Genomic DNA, 18,856 nt, shown 5'->3' with positions numbered 1-18,856 from the left:
AATTGCTGTTTATTTTACAATGAACATGTAAATAAAGATTCATGTCCAGTTTGTGGCACTAGTAGATGGATAACTTTAGAAAACTCAGGAGCAAAAAAGGTGCCTCATAAGGTGATGCATTACTTTCCGTTAACTCCGCAATTGAAGAGATTGTATACTTCAAGGCATACGGCAAAATACATGGTATGGCACCACACTAGTAAATCAAAAGATGACGCTGTGATGCGACACCCTTTGGATGGTGCAGCGTGGAAGGATTTCGATGCCAAACATCTTGATTTTGCTAGTGAACCTCAAAATGTTCTTCTAGGTTTAGCTACCGATGGCTTTAATCCATTTGGCAACACGAGCCAAGCTTACAGTATGTGGCCTGTAGTTTTGGCGAACTATAATCTTCCACCTTTGTTATGTATGAAACATAATAATTTTATGTTGACCATTTTTATTCCTGGAGAAAAATCACCGAGAATGGATATAGATGTATTTTTAAGACCCTTGGTGGATGAGTTGAAGGAGTTGTGGGTTAACGGAGTAGATACGAGAGATAGTCGAACCAAAAATGTGTTCAAGATGTGCGCAACTCTTCTGTGGACAGTTAATGATTTTCCAGCTCGTAGTTATTTGTCTGGTTGGAGTGGTCAGGGATACAAAGCTTGTCCCACTTGTAATGAAGATACTTCTTCCATTCGAGTAATTGGTAAGACATCTTACGTAGGTCATAGAAGATTTTTGCCAAATAACCATCAAATGAGAAGGGATACTCAATTCAACAGACAAATTGAGAGAAGACCTCCTCCAAGGCATTTTACTTGTGAGGAAGTATTATAACAAGTAAATAAACTCCCATCCCATCTCCCGAGAAATCATGAGCTATTTGGTGGTGTGAAGCATAGGCGAGTTGCAGAAAATTAAAATTGGAGGAAAAAAAGCATCTTCTACGAGCTTGACTATTGGTGTTCAAACATTCTTAAACACAATATTGATGTCATGCATGTTGAGAAGAATGTTTGTGATAGTTTATTGGAAATAATCTTGGACTGATAAATCCAAGGACACTACCAATGCAAGACACGATTTGAAGAAGTTAGGAGTCAGAGAATGGTTGTGGATTTATGAAGATGAGAGGGAGAAGCTGTTGAAACCTCTTGCACCTTACGTTCTTAAACCTAATGATAGGCTCCAATTTTGTAAATTTATTAAAGATGTGAAATTTCCTGATGGCTTTTGTTCGAATTTGAAAAAGAAAGTAAATAAAAATTTAACAAATTTCATCGGATTGAAGTCACACGACTGCCATGTAATAATGCAACGATTAGTTTCTATTGGTGTTTGCAAGTTTCTCCCGAAGGCTATATTGACCACCATTCTGAACTGTTCAACTTTTTCATGAAAATTTGTTCAAGGACTATAAATGTTAAAGACATGGAGGTTGCTCAACAAGACCTTATTTTAATCTTGTGTAAAATGGAGTCCATATTTCCTCCAGTATATTTTGACATAATGATTCATTTGGTACTTCATTTGCCTGAAGAAGCAATTTTGGGTGGACTTATTTTTATTAGGTGGATGTATCCATTTGAAAGGTACATGAAAAAATTGAAGAACTACGTAAGAAATAAAGCACGTCCTGAAGGGTCGATAACGGAAAGTTACGTTGTTGATGAGGCTTTGACATTTTGTTCAATGTATTTCAAGGGGGTTGAAACAAGGTTTAACTGTCTTGATTGCAAGGTTGTCCCACGAAAGCTTTTTGTGTTTCAATCTCAATGTCGACCCATTACAAAAGCCAATCTACGGCCTCTTGATCGCGCATCTCGTGAATAAGTAGAGTGGTATATATTCAACAATTCACCTAAAATTCAAGTTTACTTAGAGTGAGTTTCTTTTTTTTATTAATTTTTTCTTTTTTTTTTCACCTAAAATTTCAGTCAATCAATTCAAATCTTTGATTTTACAGTGAACACTTGGAAGTGATTTGACAAAATTACTCGAATGGAGATCATAATGTTTTACACAAAAAAACATTTTCGTTCGTGATTTCACAAGAAGGTGAATATAGATGTGTAGTAAATATTTATTATCTTAAGTGGTGTTTGAATTGTCATTCTCTAATGAGGTATTTATTTTTATAGATATATGACTTGCACAAGTTTGGATCATTAGAGAATGACGAATAGTTACTAGCTTTAGCATCCGGGTCTGATCACTTAGGTACTTACTATATGAAGGTTGTATTGTGAATGGAGTTCGATTTATGGCTACCAAACAAGATGAGAAGAGGAGCAAGCAAAATAGTGAAGTGTTTGTGGCGGGAACAAAATGTTTTAATTATTACGACACACTTACTGAAGTATTAAAGTTAACCACTGGTGTTTACTCTATCACATTATTTAAGTGCAAGTGGTACAATACAGATCCAAGACGAAAGAAAACAATCGTCGAGAACCTTATCACTAGTATTAATGTTAGTGGTGAATGGTATAAAGATGACCCATACATACTTGCTAGTAGAGCAAAGCAAGTGTTTTATCTCGATGATTTATTGAGAGGGAAACATTGAAAATAGTTGAGAATGTAAATCATCGACAAATTTGGGACATCGTGGATGATGATGCTAATGTCGAATTTGATTTGGTACATGACACCAACTCATCCAATTTTGTGTTAACTGTTAATCTTGAGGAGTTAATTTTGCTACCTAATCAACCTCCGATGGACATTGGCATTGAACCAAGTTTGCATGTCAACGAAGAGGACCGCAACATGGACAAAGAAGATGCTACTGAAGAATCTGACGATGAAATTTAGTTGACTTTTGTGAAGATGACGTGAACGATAATTTAGTTCATAATGATAGTGATATGGATGATTAATTTTCAGACACTTTATTTTGTAATACATACAATTATTAATTTCAAGTTAATATTTTTTATTTCAAATTAACTTTATTAATTTTAAATTATTGTTACTATTACTAATATATAGAATATTTTCTTTTTTAAAAAAAAGTAATGTCAGCTGATGTATCAACTTATCATGGTGGAGACGGGGGTGGTACCGATCCACCAGACCCTAGTAGGGTACCGTCGACATCTGAGTCGGCTCCACCGCCAAGAAGAAAGGGACGTAGCCTTGCTACCAACCTTAATGTTGAACAAAGAAGGCAGGATGCAGGAAAACCATTACCATTAAAACTTGATGCCGTGACAGGCAAAGTGATTGGTACAGAGAACCAAGCTTTTGTACGTCAAATGGGTCTTGAGGTAACAATTACGTTGCCAGGACACTACTTGAATTTTAATGATATACCTCAACACTTTAAAGACCAAATTTTACAAAAAATGAAGGTAAAACATATTAACAACTTTAATAACGCAAATATTTAATTTCAATCAATACATAATTCTTTAACAAATACTATTTGTTTGTAGTATTTGTACGGTATTGATGGCCATCTTGAGCCTGAAAGAGTGATGCAAACTCTTTATCATGAGATAAAGAGAAGATATTTTGAGAGAAAGAATATCAGGCACACGTTGTTTCAGGAACATTATTCTGGGGATCCAAATGATTTGGCAAGTGTCATTGAAGCTGTACCTGATCACTGCACTACAGAGAGCTGGAAGCAAATCATTGACATATTTTTGAGCCCAAAGTTTATTGCGCGATTAAATCAAAATAAGAAAAATAGAGGAGAAATGAAGTATTTGTCCACGCAAGGCACAAAGTCGATGGCAGCGTCTCGTAATGAATTTGTAAGTAAAATTGTTAACTTTCTATTAGCAATTTCTTTTACTAATAACACAAACTAACCCTATTTTTGAACAGGACATCCATGAAGACTATGCAATTCATACTTGGAAAAAAGGCCACCTTAGAAAAGGAACGGAAGACACTTGGATTAGCGAGACATGCAGAGAACTACATGTAAGTTCCAATTTTTTTAATAATATTTTTAAGATGAATGCATGGTGGTATTATTGTGTTTCTAATATTTTATTTGATCAGGAGCAAATGCTTGAAGAGGTTGCTAGCATGACCGGAACAGAAAATGATTCAAGCGATGGATCTTCTAGCAAATACAAGCAATTTCAAGCTATGAATAAAGTTCTTGCGAGTCGATCAGACTATCAAAGAAGAGTGGGTTATAAATTGAAAGACAGCTCAGAAATAAGTTCTAGTACTCAAAGTCGAGCTCAATCACAAGGCCTTACTCCATTTATTAGTCCGGAAGATATAGGAGTCTTCGCCGAGTTTACGTTAAAAATACGTGATAAGATTGATCAGTCTGGCACCTCCAGTGGTGCTTCTCTGCATGACCCACGGTTTGACAATAATTTACAAAAAAAATTTACCATCACAACCGCAAGGTAGTGCGTCCAGTTAAGCCCCCCCTCCAATGTCAGTGCCACAACAACAACAACAACCACGATCGCCTCAGATGCCTCAGTTCTTTCAACAACAACAACAAAACTCACCTAACATGTCTGCTGGCTCCTCACAATCGCCTCATTTACATTACATGTTCGGGCATCCTTCACAGTCTCCTCCTATATTTTTTTCGGATGGCCATTTGGAGGCTCATCCCAACAACAATACCCTATGTATGGTCAATTTGGATCATCTCAACAATAACCTGTGTACGGTCAATTTGGGTCATTGTTGCAGCAACAACCTGTGTATGGTCAAATGGAGGATCTCCACAACAGCCTATGTATGGTCAGATTTTTAGTGCGCAGAGTCAGGAACAACAGAAGCAACAACAACAACAACAACCTACTTTGGTTCGCCCGCAGACTCGACAATTTGTGGAGATCTTACCTACACCGCAGACTGGACAACCTTATTACCCTACCCCGCCGACTCTTTAATCTCGTGATAATCCCGACGGTTCAAGACTTAGCTCGAATGCAGATGAATTTATGGAATTTACTGATTTGAAAAATGAGAATTAAGTTTTTTAATTTTGTAAATTTTATGTTTTAAAGTTTATTTGAAGACAATTTCCTAATTTTATTTAAGATAATAGTTTATATTGTTATGGACAAATTAATGTTAATGTTTGATTTCTTAAATTTAAATTCTAATTAATAATATATTTATAAAATAATTATTATATATAATTATAATTATTTTTATTGTATAAATATTAAAAGTTATAATTTTTTTTATATAAAAAATACCGGCAAAATACTAAATGTGGTCCGCCGGTATTAATGTGTCAGCGTGTAAAAGTGCAGACACTAATACCGGCAAACCCCACCGATATTAATCCGCCGTTATTAATATTATTACCGGCAGAAGTTCGTTTTGGCCGCTAATAGTCATTAATAACGACCAATTAATACCGACGATAATTACCAGTGAATTTCGCAAGTAATAATTAATACCTGCGGTTTGGATAATTAATACCGGCGGATGTCCCCGCCAGTACTATGGGAAATTCTTGTAGTGTAAAAACTATCTCTATTAGGCACTTTATATCTTAAGCTATAAGAGCAATTCCAGTATCTCCAACCATGCTTTTTAAATATTTTCTAGTTAAAATAGAGAGTGAGTTCTAAAAAAAAGCTCCAACCGATGTATTTTATGATATTAGAATGTATTTTACGTGTGTATATATATCGGTAAAAATTTTAATTTTTAGTTTTTTTGATTCGATCGATGATTTTTTTTTTTAATTTTTGGTTAAATTAACAGAAAAGTAATTAATTATTAATTAATAGTTACCGAACAGCAAAAAAAAAAAACACAATCAAAAGAGTATTGCTACCAATGATGCCTAACCCTTTAGACAGTGCCAGCCACAAATATTAAGGGGGGTAATTTTTTTTTTTTTTTGATAAAAATTACACTTATAAAAAATATTATTTTTATTATAAAAAAATATAAATTTTATAGAGACAAGAGTAGATATATGAGAATAAATATAAAAATATGTAAAGATAAAAATAAAAAAAAAATGTAAATTTATATAGGTAAAATTATAATATGTGATAGCAAAACTAAACTTAAAAAATTAATTATGGGGGTAAAAAACAATATACATATATACATATATATATATGATACATACTAAAAATAAATTTTAAAAAGTTAAGTGGAGTCATGCACCCCTACATGATCCCATGTCTCATATTGCTTTGCGATTGAGTAACGATAATCTCTGAACATTATTATGTTAAAATATATAAAATTCGATACTTAGACCACAGGTAGCTTTTAGCATTTTTGCAAGCGTAAAGACCGTTAGAACTTAAAATAGTGTAATGGAAGGATTTAATAACAACTCTGTCAATGTAGCGCCGGTAAAGAGCTGTTGATATTTGTATGTCGTTACCTTGTAATTGTGTCAAAACTCTACGTACGGAGATGGTTAGTGTGGAATTAATAATGACTTGGATTCAATTTTTTTATTTATTTTTATTTTAAAATCCACCTCTCATCTTTATTCAAGAATCAAGTTAGAAGCCATGCACTTTCCCAGAAATTACAGCATCTATAATTAACCATATATGTTATAATGTTCCATGGTCCAACCATTCTTGACCAAAGTATAATGTTTAAAAACTTTACACTCCAATTGGATAAATAATATATATATGAGTATATTGGTCAAGTCAAAAAATGAAGATAGCACGCCAAACTAAGCAGACCCACCAACCATGCAAAGTTAAAAGACACGCACATTTGCACTAGTAGGGAAAGCAGCTAATGATATATATATAGTACAAATATAAGAGAGATAATTCCCCATATTCGAAATCATCACTTCTACTTAATCACTACTCTCTACCATTCAGCATAATTAACTACCACAATATATAGCCCATATTGGATATTATACTTCTTAAGCTTATTTCTAATTTCATCTAAACATTTCAATATTATTATTGCCATGTCTCCTCAACTCAACACTACTGAATTTTTGGTTGTAAAGGAGGAAGTTGAGCTTGTGAAGCCATCCAAAGCCACACCTTCGGAAGTTCTCTCTTTGTCCACTCTTGACAATGAGGCCAACCTCGAATGCTTCTCCAAAGCCATCTACGTATACAAGGCCCAACACGATCACACTAATGGCGTCGATCCAGCTGAGATGATCAAGCAAGCTGTCTCTGATGCTCTCGTCTATTACTACCCTCTAGCCGGGAGACTCAAACGGCTAGACCACGATGGAAGGCTTCAACTCACTTGCGACGCTACTGGTGTTCCCTATTTGGTCGCCACCGCCAACTGTCGTCTTTCCTCGCTTAATTACTTGGATGATATTGATTTCGAGATGGGCAAGAACTTCGTCTTCCCTTCTCCTACAAGCGATTGCCCTTTCGTCCTACAAGTCACTCGATTCTCTTGTGGAGGTTTTACCATTGGGTTTGGAATATCTCACATGGTCTCCGATGGTTTTGGGGCTGCTCAGATCTTCAAGGCCTTGGCTGAGCTTTCCAAAGGCAAAGAGCTCTCAGTGAAGCCGGTATGGGAAAGAGAGAGACTTGTGGGAACACCCATCAAAGAGTCTCTCAAGCTCAGCATGAGTCATCCTGCTACGTCACCATACATGCCCTCTTCTGACATTGTAGATGAGATCTTTTACTTAAAGAGTGATACCATGAAGAGACTCAAAGATGAGATAATTAGTGGTGGTTCTCCCAGTAATGTTACTACGTTTGAAATACTTGCAGCCTTCGTTTGGAAAGCCAGACTGAGAGCCTTAGAGCTCAATCATGATGGAAAAACATGTTTGTATTTCGCTACAGGTTTGAGAAAGCTCATAGACCCTCCTTTGCCTGAAGGGTATTACGGGAATGCATTTTTGACCTCTGCAGTGGAACTCACTGGCAGAGAACTAGAAGATAAATCTTTATCTGAAATTGTAAATATGATAAAGGAGAAGAAGAAGGATGTTTTGGACAACAACTACATCAGAAAATCTATTGATATTTGTGAGACCAAACTAGCCAACCGTGATAATCCAAAAATTAAGGCTACGGGAGCACTCATGGCATTGACTGATTGGAGGAATTTGGGGTTAGTTTCGGATGAGTTCGGATCAGGATGGAATGTTGAGAACGTGACATCGTTGCCGTGGGACTGTTTTGGGTCAGTAGATTTGTGCACCTTTTTGCCTGCTCCAAAATCTGATCCTTCCTTAAAAGGTGGAGTTGGGATATTGGTCTCTCTTCCGAGGCTAGCCATGCCCAAGTTCAAGCAAGAGATTGATTCTCTCAACTAATTAACTACTGTACTTTTAATATTGATTATTTATTTGATATTGTTTGGTTTTCCCATTTGAAGAGCCAATTATATAAAGCTTTACTCCTTCATTACAATTTACATTTGCAATGTATCTACTTGCGTGAATATCAAATATTTTGATCACATAAAAGAATATAAAGTGAATTTGTATAAATTAAATGAAGTTGGGTAGCACTGTGTTCCTAGTTTAATTATAATTAATTTTTTTTTTCCAAAAAAAGGATAAAAAAATTTATATATAACTGGGTCTGGGGCCAACTTTTATATAAGTCCCATGTCATAAATATGCTTCAGCCAAAAAAAGTGAAGTCATCGTTCAATCATAATATTCTTAGAGCACTCTCATCAGCTTCCTTTATAATAGCTAAGAAATAATAATAAAAAAAATAGAAAAATAATTAAAAGTCTTAAAATCTATGTGTCATGCATTTTTTTTTTTTAAGAAAAGCGTTTATATTATAGAATCAAACTCAATTTAGACCTCACGGTCATTACATAAAAGAGCTTCCGGTATAGAAGGGATCGGGATAGACCCATAAAACTGATAGGAGAAAGCCCATCTAGCCACATTATATGTCATGCATTTTAAATCTCGAAAAACTTACAAAAAAAATACTGACTTTTGCTAATATAAGGGAACTTTCTATATAAAGCAATACAAGAAATCAATATTCAATATTTTTTAAAACTTAACATCATGTCATGTTTATTAACCACTCTAGATAATAAAATTTTGTAAGGGAGTACATACCGGTAATTTTTCCAATATATTATTCTAGTATAACATATACTTGCTCTTCGCGTGATTATTCTTTAAATAAAAATCATAATTTAAAACATTATAATTGCATGAGAACAATTCCTTAAAATTCTCAAAAAAAAAAAAAAAAAAAAAAAAACCTCCTTAAAGTAATCTCTATTTTTTTTTTTTTAAGAAGAAAAATACGTGTTTTGATGTGAGTAAATAACTCTAAACATTAGAATATAACATACTCTACAATTATTCTCGATAAATAAGTAAATAGTCTTCTCTCATTTTTTACCGTTTGAAAGATTTATCAAGTTTTTACTTGACTATAATTTACAAAATTTTGAAATGATATTATTTTAAATTTATTTATTTATTTAAAGATTATTAAGTATTTTTCTTTCTCACATCATATATCTAGATAAAATCTCTTCTTAAACACAATGTAGTTGAACCATCACTCTCACATTATTTTCTTCATGCTAACTTTAAGATTAACTCAAATATATACTGAAATACATAATCTTATTATAAAGATATTTTCTCAATATAGTGTACTTGAGTTGATTCAAGATTTGCACCTTGCCAGAAAAGTTTGTTAGTTATTTTCTTAAATACTACTTACTGACATATGATGTGGAGTAACATTTTTGTGAAGCTGTGGTTGACATTTTTTCAAATATATGCGTAGATAAAAGCTTTAATTCTTAAAGGATTTTGCTAGACAACTCAAGGCCCAAACAAGTCTCATATTAAGGACTTTGCCTAATAATAAACTATTCCCTCTACAACATTATGAGAACGCTCTAAAAAGAAAGTGACAACTTTTATAGAGTTCAAATACTCATTTGAATATTTGAAATTATCCACCAACTCCATGGCTATCACAAAATATGTTATTAGATGTTTATGAACACAAATAAAAATACGACCCATTAGAACAAGCAATAAGTTGCAAAATAATTCCAAAATAGAGTTTTTATGTACCTGATGATATGCACACTAAAAACCCTTTTGTAGATTTTGAGAAAAGGGAAGAAGTCGCGAGCTACTTTAAATCTTTAATTCTTCAACGAGTGTAGTCTTTTTTTTTCTAGAAAATCCTTCAACTTATTTCACTTTTTACCTTTTAAATATTTATTTAAAAAACTTAAATAATTAAGTGTAATAATTTTAAATTAAGATTATAAGTATAATAAAATTTAAATTATGAAATTATATGTGTATAATTTTAAATTATAAAAAATTTTGCTATGCAATTTTAAATAATTTAAGTGTAAAAATTAAAAAAGTCGACTCTGTTTCTCGATGCTCTGCTAGGGTTCCCAGATGCGTTCAACCGGTGCCATGGCAGGTCGTGGGCGTCCTCGAAAAGGGGTATCTCAGGGGCGGGGCAAGACAGTGAAGAACCTGGAAACTAAGAAAGTGAAGAAAAAGGGGCCATCGTCGACTGCAGACGTGAAGAAGACGAAGAGGATGGATGAAATTTTGGGGGTTGAACCTATGGAGTTTTCTGATGAAGAAGATTCAATCGGTAGTGAGGATTTAGATGATGCTGGGTTAATAGATGTCCTTCCAGCGCCTATGACACCCAGATCATCATTGAAATCCATCCAACAGCAGGAGGCAATATGCTCGGATTTTAATTTTTTCTTACAAGCAAATCAAGAGTGTGCTGAATCATTAAAGAAAGGTAATGTATCTATTCCCCCTGTTCTCAGGTCTGAAACAGTTAAGAAAAATCTAGTGAATTCTTTTGAAAGTAATAGCCGAACCAAGATTAAAGTAAATTTGGAAGATATTGAAGATGAAATTGCTTTTTGGAATCCATCTATTGTTTGCTATGTCCTAGGAGCAAATCCTCCACTGGCTGTACTTGAAGGGTTTGCAAGAAGACTATGGCAGGATAAGGTGGATAAGGTAGGACTGTTAGCCTATGGCATTTTCTTGATTCGATTTACTGATGTTGCAATTAGAGATGAGATACTATCTGGTGGATACATTTTCTTCAATAAAAGACCTGTTATAATGAAAGAATGGGATCCGAATATGAATGTTAAAAAGGAAGACATTAGGGCAGTACCTATTTGGGTGCAATTGGAAGATTTGGAGCTGAAATATTGGGGGGAAAAATCTCTCTTCAAAATAATAGGACAAGTGGGAAAGCCAATTATGGTGGATGCAATTACTAAACAAAGAGATAAGTTGGCGTTTCCACGAGTCTTAATTGAAGTATTACTTAATCAGCCTCTGCCTGATTTGATTTGGTTTGAGAATGAATTCGGTTCTAATGTCTCTGTTCAGGTGAAATATGAGTGGAAGCCAGATGTTTGTGGGCACTGTTCTGGTTTGGGACATAGCACGGAGGAGTGTCGCAAGAAAGTGGCAAAAAAGCAGCAATGGGTGGTCAAACCAATAGGGCAGCCAGGTGCTGAAAGGAAAGTTGCAGAGGAAAAAGCCACTGCAATTGATTCTGATGGCTTCCAACCAGTAGCAAAAGCTTGGAAAATCAAAGAGAAAGAGCCTGTTCAACAATTGAGGGTTGGAAACACTTTCCAAGCTTTAGTTGAGGCATCTACAAGTGAGAAGCATGATCGGAATGAGAGGGAAGATAGTGCAGCAGTCAGAGAAATACAAGCACCAGTCAAGCTAAATGGAAAGGGTATTGATGGGGAAAATGACAATACAGAAGGAGGGGGAGGACCTCCTCTTTGTAATGGATAAAATAGTTTGTTGGAACGTCCGAGGAGCAAATAATCAGCAGAAACAAGGCGTAATCAAGCAATTTATTGCTCGACAAAAAGCTGGTTTTGTTTGTCTCCTTGAGACGAGAGTCAAGGCTTCTAAATTGGGAGTCTTGTACACAAATGTTTTTAATGGTTGGTGTTTCACGTCGAACTTGCCTTGGCATCCAGGAGGTCGCATAGTAATTGGTTGGAATCCTCATAGTTTCAACATTAACATTTCGAGATGTACTAGTCAGCTTGTGCATTGTCATATTACAACAACTGATGGGAATATCTCCTTTTATGCTACCGTTGTATATGCTTACAATGATAGGGAAGGAAGGAGGGAATTGTGGAGAAATTTAGAAGAGATTGAAACACAGGACCCGTGGTTAGTACTTGGGGATTTCAATGACATTTTGACAAGAGAAGAGAGGATAGGGCATAAAGTTAGAGGAGATTTGGCGCCTGAATTTCTACATTGTGTGGAGAATTGCAAGCTTGAGGATGTCAAATATAGTGGTAATTACTACACTTGGAACAACAAGAAACATGGCGAAGCTAGGATCTATTCCAAAATAGATAGGATCCTTGCAAACCCAAACTGGATTGATAAGTACACAGGGGCTGAGGTTTTGTTTTTAAATGAAGAGCTATTTGATCATACTCCTGGAATCCTGACTATCCATCCTGACACAAGAAGTGGCAAAAGGCCATTTAAGTATTTCAGGATGTGGAGTTCCCATCCGAACTATGGGAAGAAAGTTAGAGAAGTTTGGGAATCAAGTATAAAAGGGACTAAGATGTATCAACTGGTGTCAAGACTGAAAATGCTGAAGACAGAGTTGAAGGAGATAAACAAGCAAGGTTACTCAAATCTCAATGCTGCAGAATTCAAAGCCCGAGAAGAGTTAAACAGCTGCCAAGATAAACTCAAGCTTGATCCTTTGAATCCTTCTTTGCACAATGAAGAAAGGGAAGCAAGGGAGAAGCTGATCAAAATTACAGCAGATCTTCATTCAATGCTACAGCAGAAAGCAAAGGTAACTTGGGTGAAGAATGGAGACGAAAACACTTCTATTTTTCACTCCAATATCTGAATGAGAAGATTACAGAACAGAGTGTGGTCAATTGAAGAACAAGATGGTAACAGAATTACTCAACCCGAGTAGATAAATGAAGCTTTCTTAGCTTATTACAAGCTGTTATTGGGGAGCACAATGAGCAATAGGAGGAGGGTGCTGCCAAAATTGATCAAACAAGGGCCTCTAGTCACAAATCATCATGCTGAGCTATTAATGAGTAAAATCACATTGGAGGAAGTCAAGAATGCAGTGTTCTCTATTCCTGGCCTTAAAGCACCGGGTCTGGATGGATACTCGAGTTATTTCTTCCAAGATAACTGGGAGCAGATTGGAAATACAGTTTTTGAAGCTGTGGAGTCCTTCTTGTCCTTCGGGAAGATTCTGAAGGAGATAAACTCGACAATCTTAACCTTGATTCCTAAGGTAAAATGCCCTAACACTGTTAAAGATTTCAGACCAATAGCATGCTGCAATGTTATCTATAAAGTAGCAACGAAAGTAATATGTTCTAGATTGAAGCATGTTCTCCCAGATTTGATAGCACAGAATCAAGGAGGGTTTGTTAAAGATAGATACATTGCACATAACATCATGATTTGTCAGGATCTTATCAGACACTATGGAAGGAAGATGACAAAGCCAAACTGTATGATTAAGCTGGATCTCCAAAAAGCTTATGATACCATTGAGTGGGACTTCATTGAAGAGGTAATGATGGCTTTCAATTTTCCTAAGCAGTTCATCAATCTGATCATGACTTGTATCAGGACGCCTAGATTCTCTCTTATGCTTAATGGCTCATGCTATGGTTTCTTTGAATCAAAGAGAGGTTTAAGACAAGGAGACCCCATGTCCCCTTTGCTCTTTGTCCTTGGGATGGAGTATCTATCTAGAATCCTGAAGAAGATTGGGTCTTTAGAAGATTTCCAGTTTCATGATAGATGTGGAGAAATTAAGCTTAATCACTTAAGCTTTGCTGATGATGTACTATTGTTTTGTAAAGGTGATTTCAAAAGTGTATATTATCTCCTCAAAGGGTTGAAACTCTTCTCATGTACCTCGGGTCTTCATCCTAACCCAACAAAATCAGCAGTTTATTGCAGTGGAATGCAGGAGCGTGAAATACAACGTATTCTTGATGTATCAGGTTTCTCAAAGCAAGAAGTTCCTTTTAGATACTTGGGAGTACCAATTTGTGCAAAGAGAATTTCAGCAAAGGATTGTAAAATTCTAGCTGAGAAAATGACAGCCAAAGTTAAGACTTGGAGCTCACGACAGTTGTCTTTTGCTGGAAGAGCAGTGTTAGTTAATTCTGTGCTGATGGCCATCCACTCCTATTGGAGCCAAATAATGATTCTCCCTAAGAAAATCATCCAGGAAATTGAAGCAATTTGTAGAGCCTACTTGTGGAAAGGACACTACAATTCACAAGGAGGCAACCCGATTGCTTGGGATTATGTGTGTCGGTCAAAAGCAGATGGTGGATTGGGGATTAAAAAGATAGCTATTTGGAACCAAGCTGCAATGTTTAAATATGTTTGGGCTATTGCAAACAAAGAGGAGAACTTATGGGTGAAATGGGTCCATGGTGTCTATCTCAAACAGGAGGATTGGTGGAGCTATGAAGCTTCACCACAAGGGAGCTGGTATTGGAAACAAGTAGTGGCTGCCAAAAATCAGATTCAAAGTTTGATAGATGTGCACCAATTCACACAAGGTAAATATCAAATCTCTTTAGGCTATCAATTGCTTTGTCCTTCAAATAGTAGAGTTAATTGGAGTAATGAGGTTTGGGGGCGTTTCAATACTCCAAAGCATAGCTTTATAATGTGGATTGCTATCCAACAAAGATTGAGAACAAGAGATAGATTGCACAAGTATGGGATCATTGATGACTCTTCTTGTCTTCTTTGCCACGGTCAAGAGGAATCAAATGCACACTTATTCTTTGAGTGTCCTTTTTCAAAGGCTTGTTTGGAGGAAATCAAGAATTGGATGCTTTGGCACACTACCACCGTTTCAGCAACCAATTTGGCAAGATGGATTTCACGGTCCAAGGTGAGTAAATTCAGGAAGAAAGTAATGGCGGCGGCATTGGCAAGCTTGATATACCATGTATGGAAAAATAGAAATAACAAGGTATGTAATGATAAATGTGATGATGTAGAGAATGTTGTAAATAGAGTCAAGGAAACTACAAAAGGGAGAATATTTGTTGTATGGCCAAAAAAAGTTAGTAGAATTGATACAACATGGTTTCATACATTGTAAAAAGCATTGATATTTTGAGGTCTTCTATTGGAAGATGCTCTTTGGTTGTAAATTGGTATAGTGAATGAATATACTTGCTAAATTCCCAAAAAAAATAATTTAAGTGTAAAAAAATTTGCTAAAAGATCCTTATATAATAATAAATTGTAAAAAATTAATTAATAATTATAATTAATTCAATTTTAAAATATAATTAATCTTAATTAAAGTTCTATAAGAGGAAATAAATTATCAGGTTACTTTCAGGTTACAAATTATTTATTATTTATTTTTATTTAATTTTTAAATTAATCACAACCATTTAATAGTAATCCAATGACTTAAAAAATATAACCATTGAAACCTCCTTCATATATATATATATTTTTATATATATATATATATTTATACTAGTTAAAAGTTACGTGCCAAGGCACGTAAATATTAGTTTTCAAGTTACGCCCACACAAGCCCGGAGAAAACCGAAGGAGCAAAAGAAACTATGTTTGAATCGAAATTAATCTTTTTTTTAAAAAAAAAATAAAATAAAAACTGAGGTATACTTACAGTTGCATGGTAGAGAGGTTGATACAAAAATACCTTAAAATTTGAAAATTGTATCAGAAGAGAAAAAAAAATCTTACACTTCTAACGAAGTGGCTGCAATTGAAAATAGTAGAAACTTAATGTATAAATTTGATGTCATTTAATGATTAATTAGGCAAAAACATTAGAAAAAATTTCTTACATTGGGAGCTATGATTGCAATTTTGTTCTAAAGAAACCATGTTTGAATCGAAATTAATCATTTTTTTTTAAAAAAAAAAAACTAAGATTTACTTACAGTTGCATGGTAGACCAAAAAACACAACAATTACGACAATCATTAAACCAAAAAAAAAATGATAGTTACCTTCATCATCGATCAAATCTCTGCTGGCCATCGAGCCTCGGTGAAATCAATATCAAAAGACCGCTCCAAAAAAAGATCAACCACGTACATGCTTTGCTTTATTTTAGTTGCTATATAATTTGACTTTTAATGACATAACAAATAATCATACATAATTTAATTTATTTTTTTTCATCTCTTTATAAACACCCAAAATAGATATAATTTCCTTTTCTATACCAGATACTAAATTTAGTAATACATATTACCTTTCTGACAATGGTTAGTTTTTGATTTACCACTGATAGACCACCCGGTGGAAGCCTAGGTGCACCAGTGACAAACTGGCAGAAGGCCCACTGCTGTTCAGGTGTGAACTCTCCCATAATCTCAAGCAACTATGAACTATGAACTTTCACTATTAGCACATTTGCATAGTGATGATAAGTGATAGTAATGAAGTTACTGATTTCAAATGCATTTACCTCCCACATGATCTCTCTACGCCCACAAAGTAGACAATCCAACTCATATGGTGTGAATATTTGTAAAGATGAGATGTCAAATACCTGACTGTTATGAAGAGTATAAAAAGTACTTAAATGTAAAAAAGCAACATCGTGGAGAAGAGATGATATAAACACTACAAAGTAAAACTAACTATAAACTGTCACATCATAGTGTAAACATGATTGTGATTATGTGTACAAAATATTATAAAGAAAAAGAAACTAACATGATAGAGTAGCAGATGATACAAACAGTGTGAATCAAAAATTATGTCACATGTTTGGGACAACTACCTACCTATCAGATTGACAAATTCAGGATCTTCTTCAAAACTGAATGTGCATAAAGGCACATGTACCTAAAGCCTACATATTCATATTGTTCACTATAAAAACTATGCATTTGCACTTATCCTTTTAGCTTATTATTAAAATTCACTCTAAAACAAAATAAACACCGTCATTACCCACTTCTCTGATAATAAACTTTCACCAAAACCAGGAAGGATCACAAATATACCTAAAATTTCCTAAGTAATATTGAATAAAGAACCTATAGTTGGTCCCAATTACATTGAAAAAGAGAACAATGATGTATATGAAATCACGATTATGTTGTTAATTAGATCCAAAAAGATGTAAACATGTCATGAGCAATATAAACTTACAATCGTAATTTAAACCAACAACTTTATTTTACCTAATTGAAACTGGCCTAAATGCTTCCAAACGCCACGCAATTCCAATCTTGACTGTTGAATCAACAACCAGGGATTAAACAATATTCACAACAAATTCAAACAATATTCTCGTTATTTCTTGGAAGACAATTTTCCATCTCTTTATGTACACCAAAACAAATCCAATTTTCGAAAGAAAAAAAATCCAATCACGATCAAACCTTTACAAAATTCGAATCCATATAATTGAGAACTAAAAGTAAAATCTCTACAATTGTCATCCCTAACATGGTATCTCGCATTCTATATATGCTCTCTACTACCATTTTGAACGACTATTTGTTTCAAAAATCCCAAATGAACTCAATACCAACAGGGAAGCCAATCCAGGTTGAACCCAAATCTTTTTCAATCGTAGACTCCAACCGAAGGAATTTTATTTAAAAATTTAAAAATGGTAGGATTTGTTAGAGAGATATGTGGGTAAGATATTTTTTTTAATTTAAAAAAAGATTGTTTAATTTTTTGGGTTTAATTATTGGGTTTATTTATTTGTTAACGTTTAACGTTAACAGTCTGTTAAGTTAATCGTGTAAGGCTAAATAAAAAAAAGAATCGTTAAACCAAGAATCGTTAAACCAAGAATTGCCGTTAGATAGACACTTTTAATATATAAAGATAAAGATATGCAGGAGTATATGAATGAAATAGTAATCCTACAAATACAAGAATGTTAGCAAATTGAAAGAAAAAAATCAATTTAATAACTTAGTTACACAAAATTATGCAATGTTGAGAGATAAAGAAATATTAAAAAAATCTTATAACTAAGATCATCTTCCTTCAAATTTCTGGAGAACTCAATTTCATATATATATATATATACAAATTATAATTGAAAGCAAATAAAGAATTGCTAAAAATAAAACTTAGTATTTACAAACTTCTCGTATGTGTAAATATATATATGACCTATTTGGCCATTACATCAATCAATTAAAAAAAAATATACCAAAACACAAATCAAAATATTACTACAACAAATACATGTACATATACATAGATTTATGAAAATGGAGTGACAAGTAAAATGACAAAGAAAAATAAAAAATTGTAACTTTTATTGTCATTTTGTAAAAATTTATAATAAAAAATAATATACATTCGTTAGTTTTATAACTTAAAATCAAAAAATAATAAATTATAATTAATATACAATTTTTGTTTTTTTATTAGAAACTTTAAATAAATAAATAAGAAAACTAGAGAAAATAGAAAAAATAAAACAAAGTTCATACAAAATGATATATCACCTACCTTAATACAATTATATAAATATGTATAGATAGATAGATTGTTTTACCAAATTAATGCAAAAGAAAAAAAGATGACGTCGCTTTTGTTACATATATATATTAACGTAGGCACTCAACTATTTATAATAAATATATACATACATTAGAATACTATATAATTCTGGGTGAGAACTGAGAAGGTAGATAGGGATGTGAATAATTAAGTGTGAAATGATCTGGATTCAATTTATTTATACAGACCAATCCAAAATAGAGGTAGAGATTTCATTTTAGTTAGGGATAAGCCAATTTCCTAGAAATGATCTTTTACTTTGAACAGCCCCACCACTAATATGTACGTTTCAACCATTGTTGACCATATATATTATAATTCAGTACATAATAAGATTAAGGTATT

General features: G+C 33.8%; 1 protein-coding gene across 1 annotated transcript; it reads left to right on the top strand.

Moving 5' to 3' along the window:
• The first annotated feature begins 6,898 nt into the window (after nucleotides 1-6,898).
• LOC115720417 (spermidine coumaroyl-CoA acyltransferase-like) lies at nucleotides 6,899-8,230 on the top strand. The gene has a single exon (XM_061109443.1). It carries the CDS (start codon nucleotides 6,899-6,901, stop codon nucleotides 8,228-8,230), a length of 1,332 nt encoding a protein of 443 aa, XP_060965426.1.
• Nucleotides 8,231-18,856: the final 10,626 nt, after the last annotated feature.

The sequence above is a fragment of the Cannabis sativa genome, chromosome 2 (assembly GCF_029168945.1).
Source record: "Cannabis sativa cultivar Pink pepper isolate KNU-18-1 chromosome 2, ASM2916894v1, whole genome shotgun sequence".
NCBI classification, from domain to species: Eukaryota; Viridiplantae; Streptophyta; class Magnoliopsida; order Rosales; family Cannabaceae; genus Cannabis; species Cannabis sativa.
The sequence above is the reverse complement of the archived record's forward strand: the minus strand, read 5'-3'. Positions and strand labels throughout refer to the sequence as shown.

What these genes read in the sequence shown, in the direction of transcription:
- LOC115720417 (XM_061109443.1), top strand. Translation starts at nt 6,899, where the DNA reads ATGTCTCCTCAACTCAACACTACTGAATTTTTGGTTGTAAAGGAGGAA.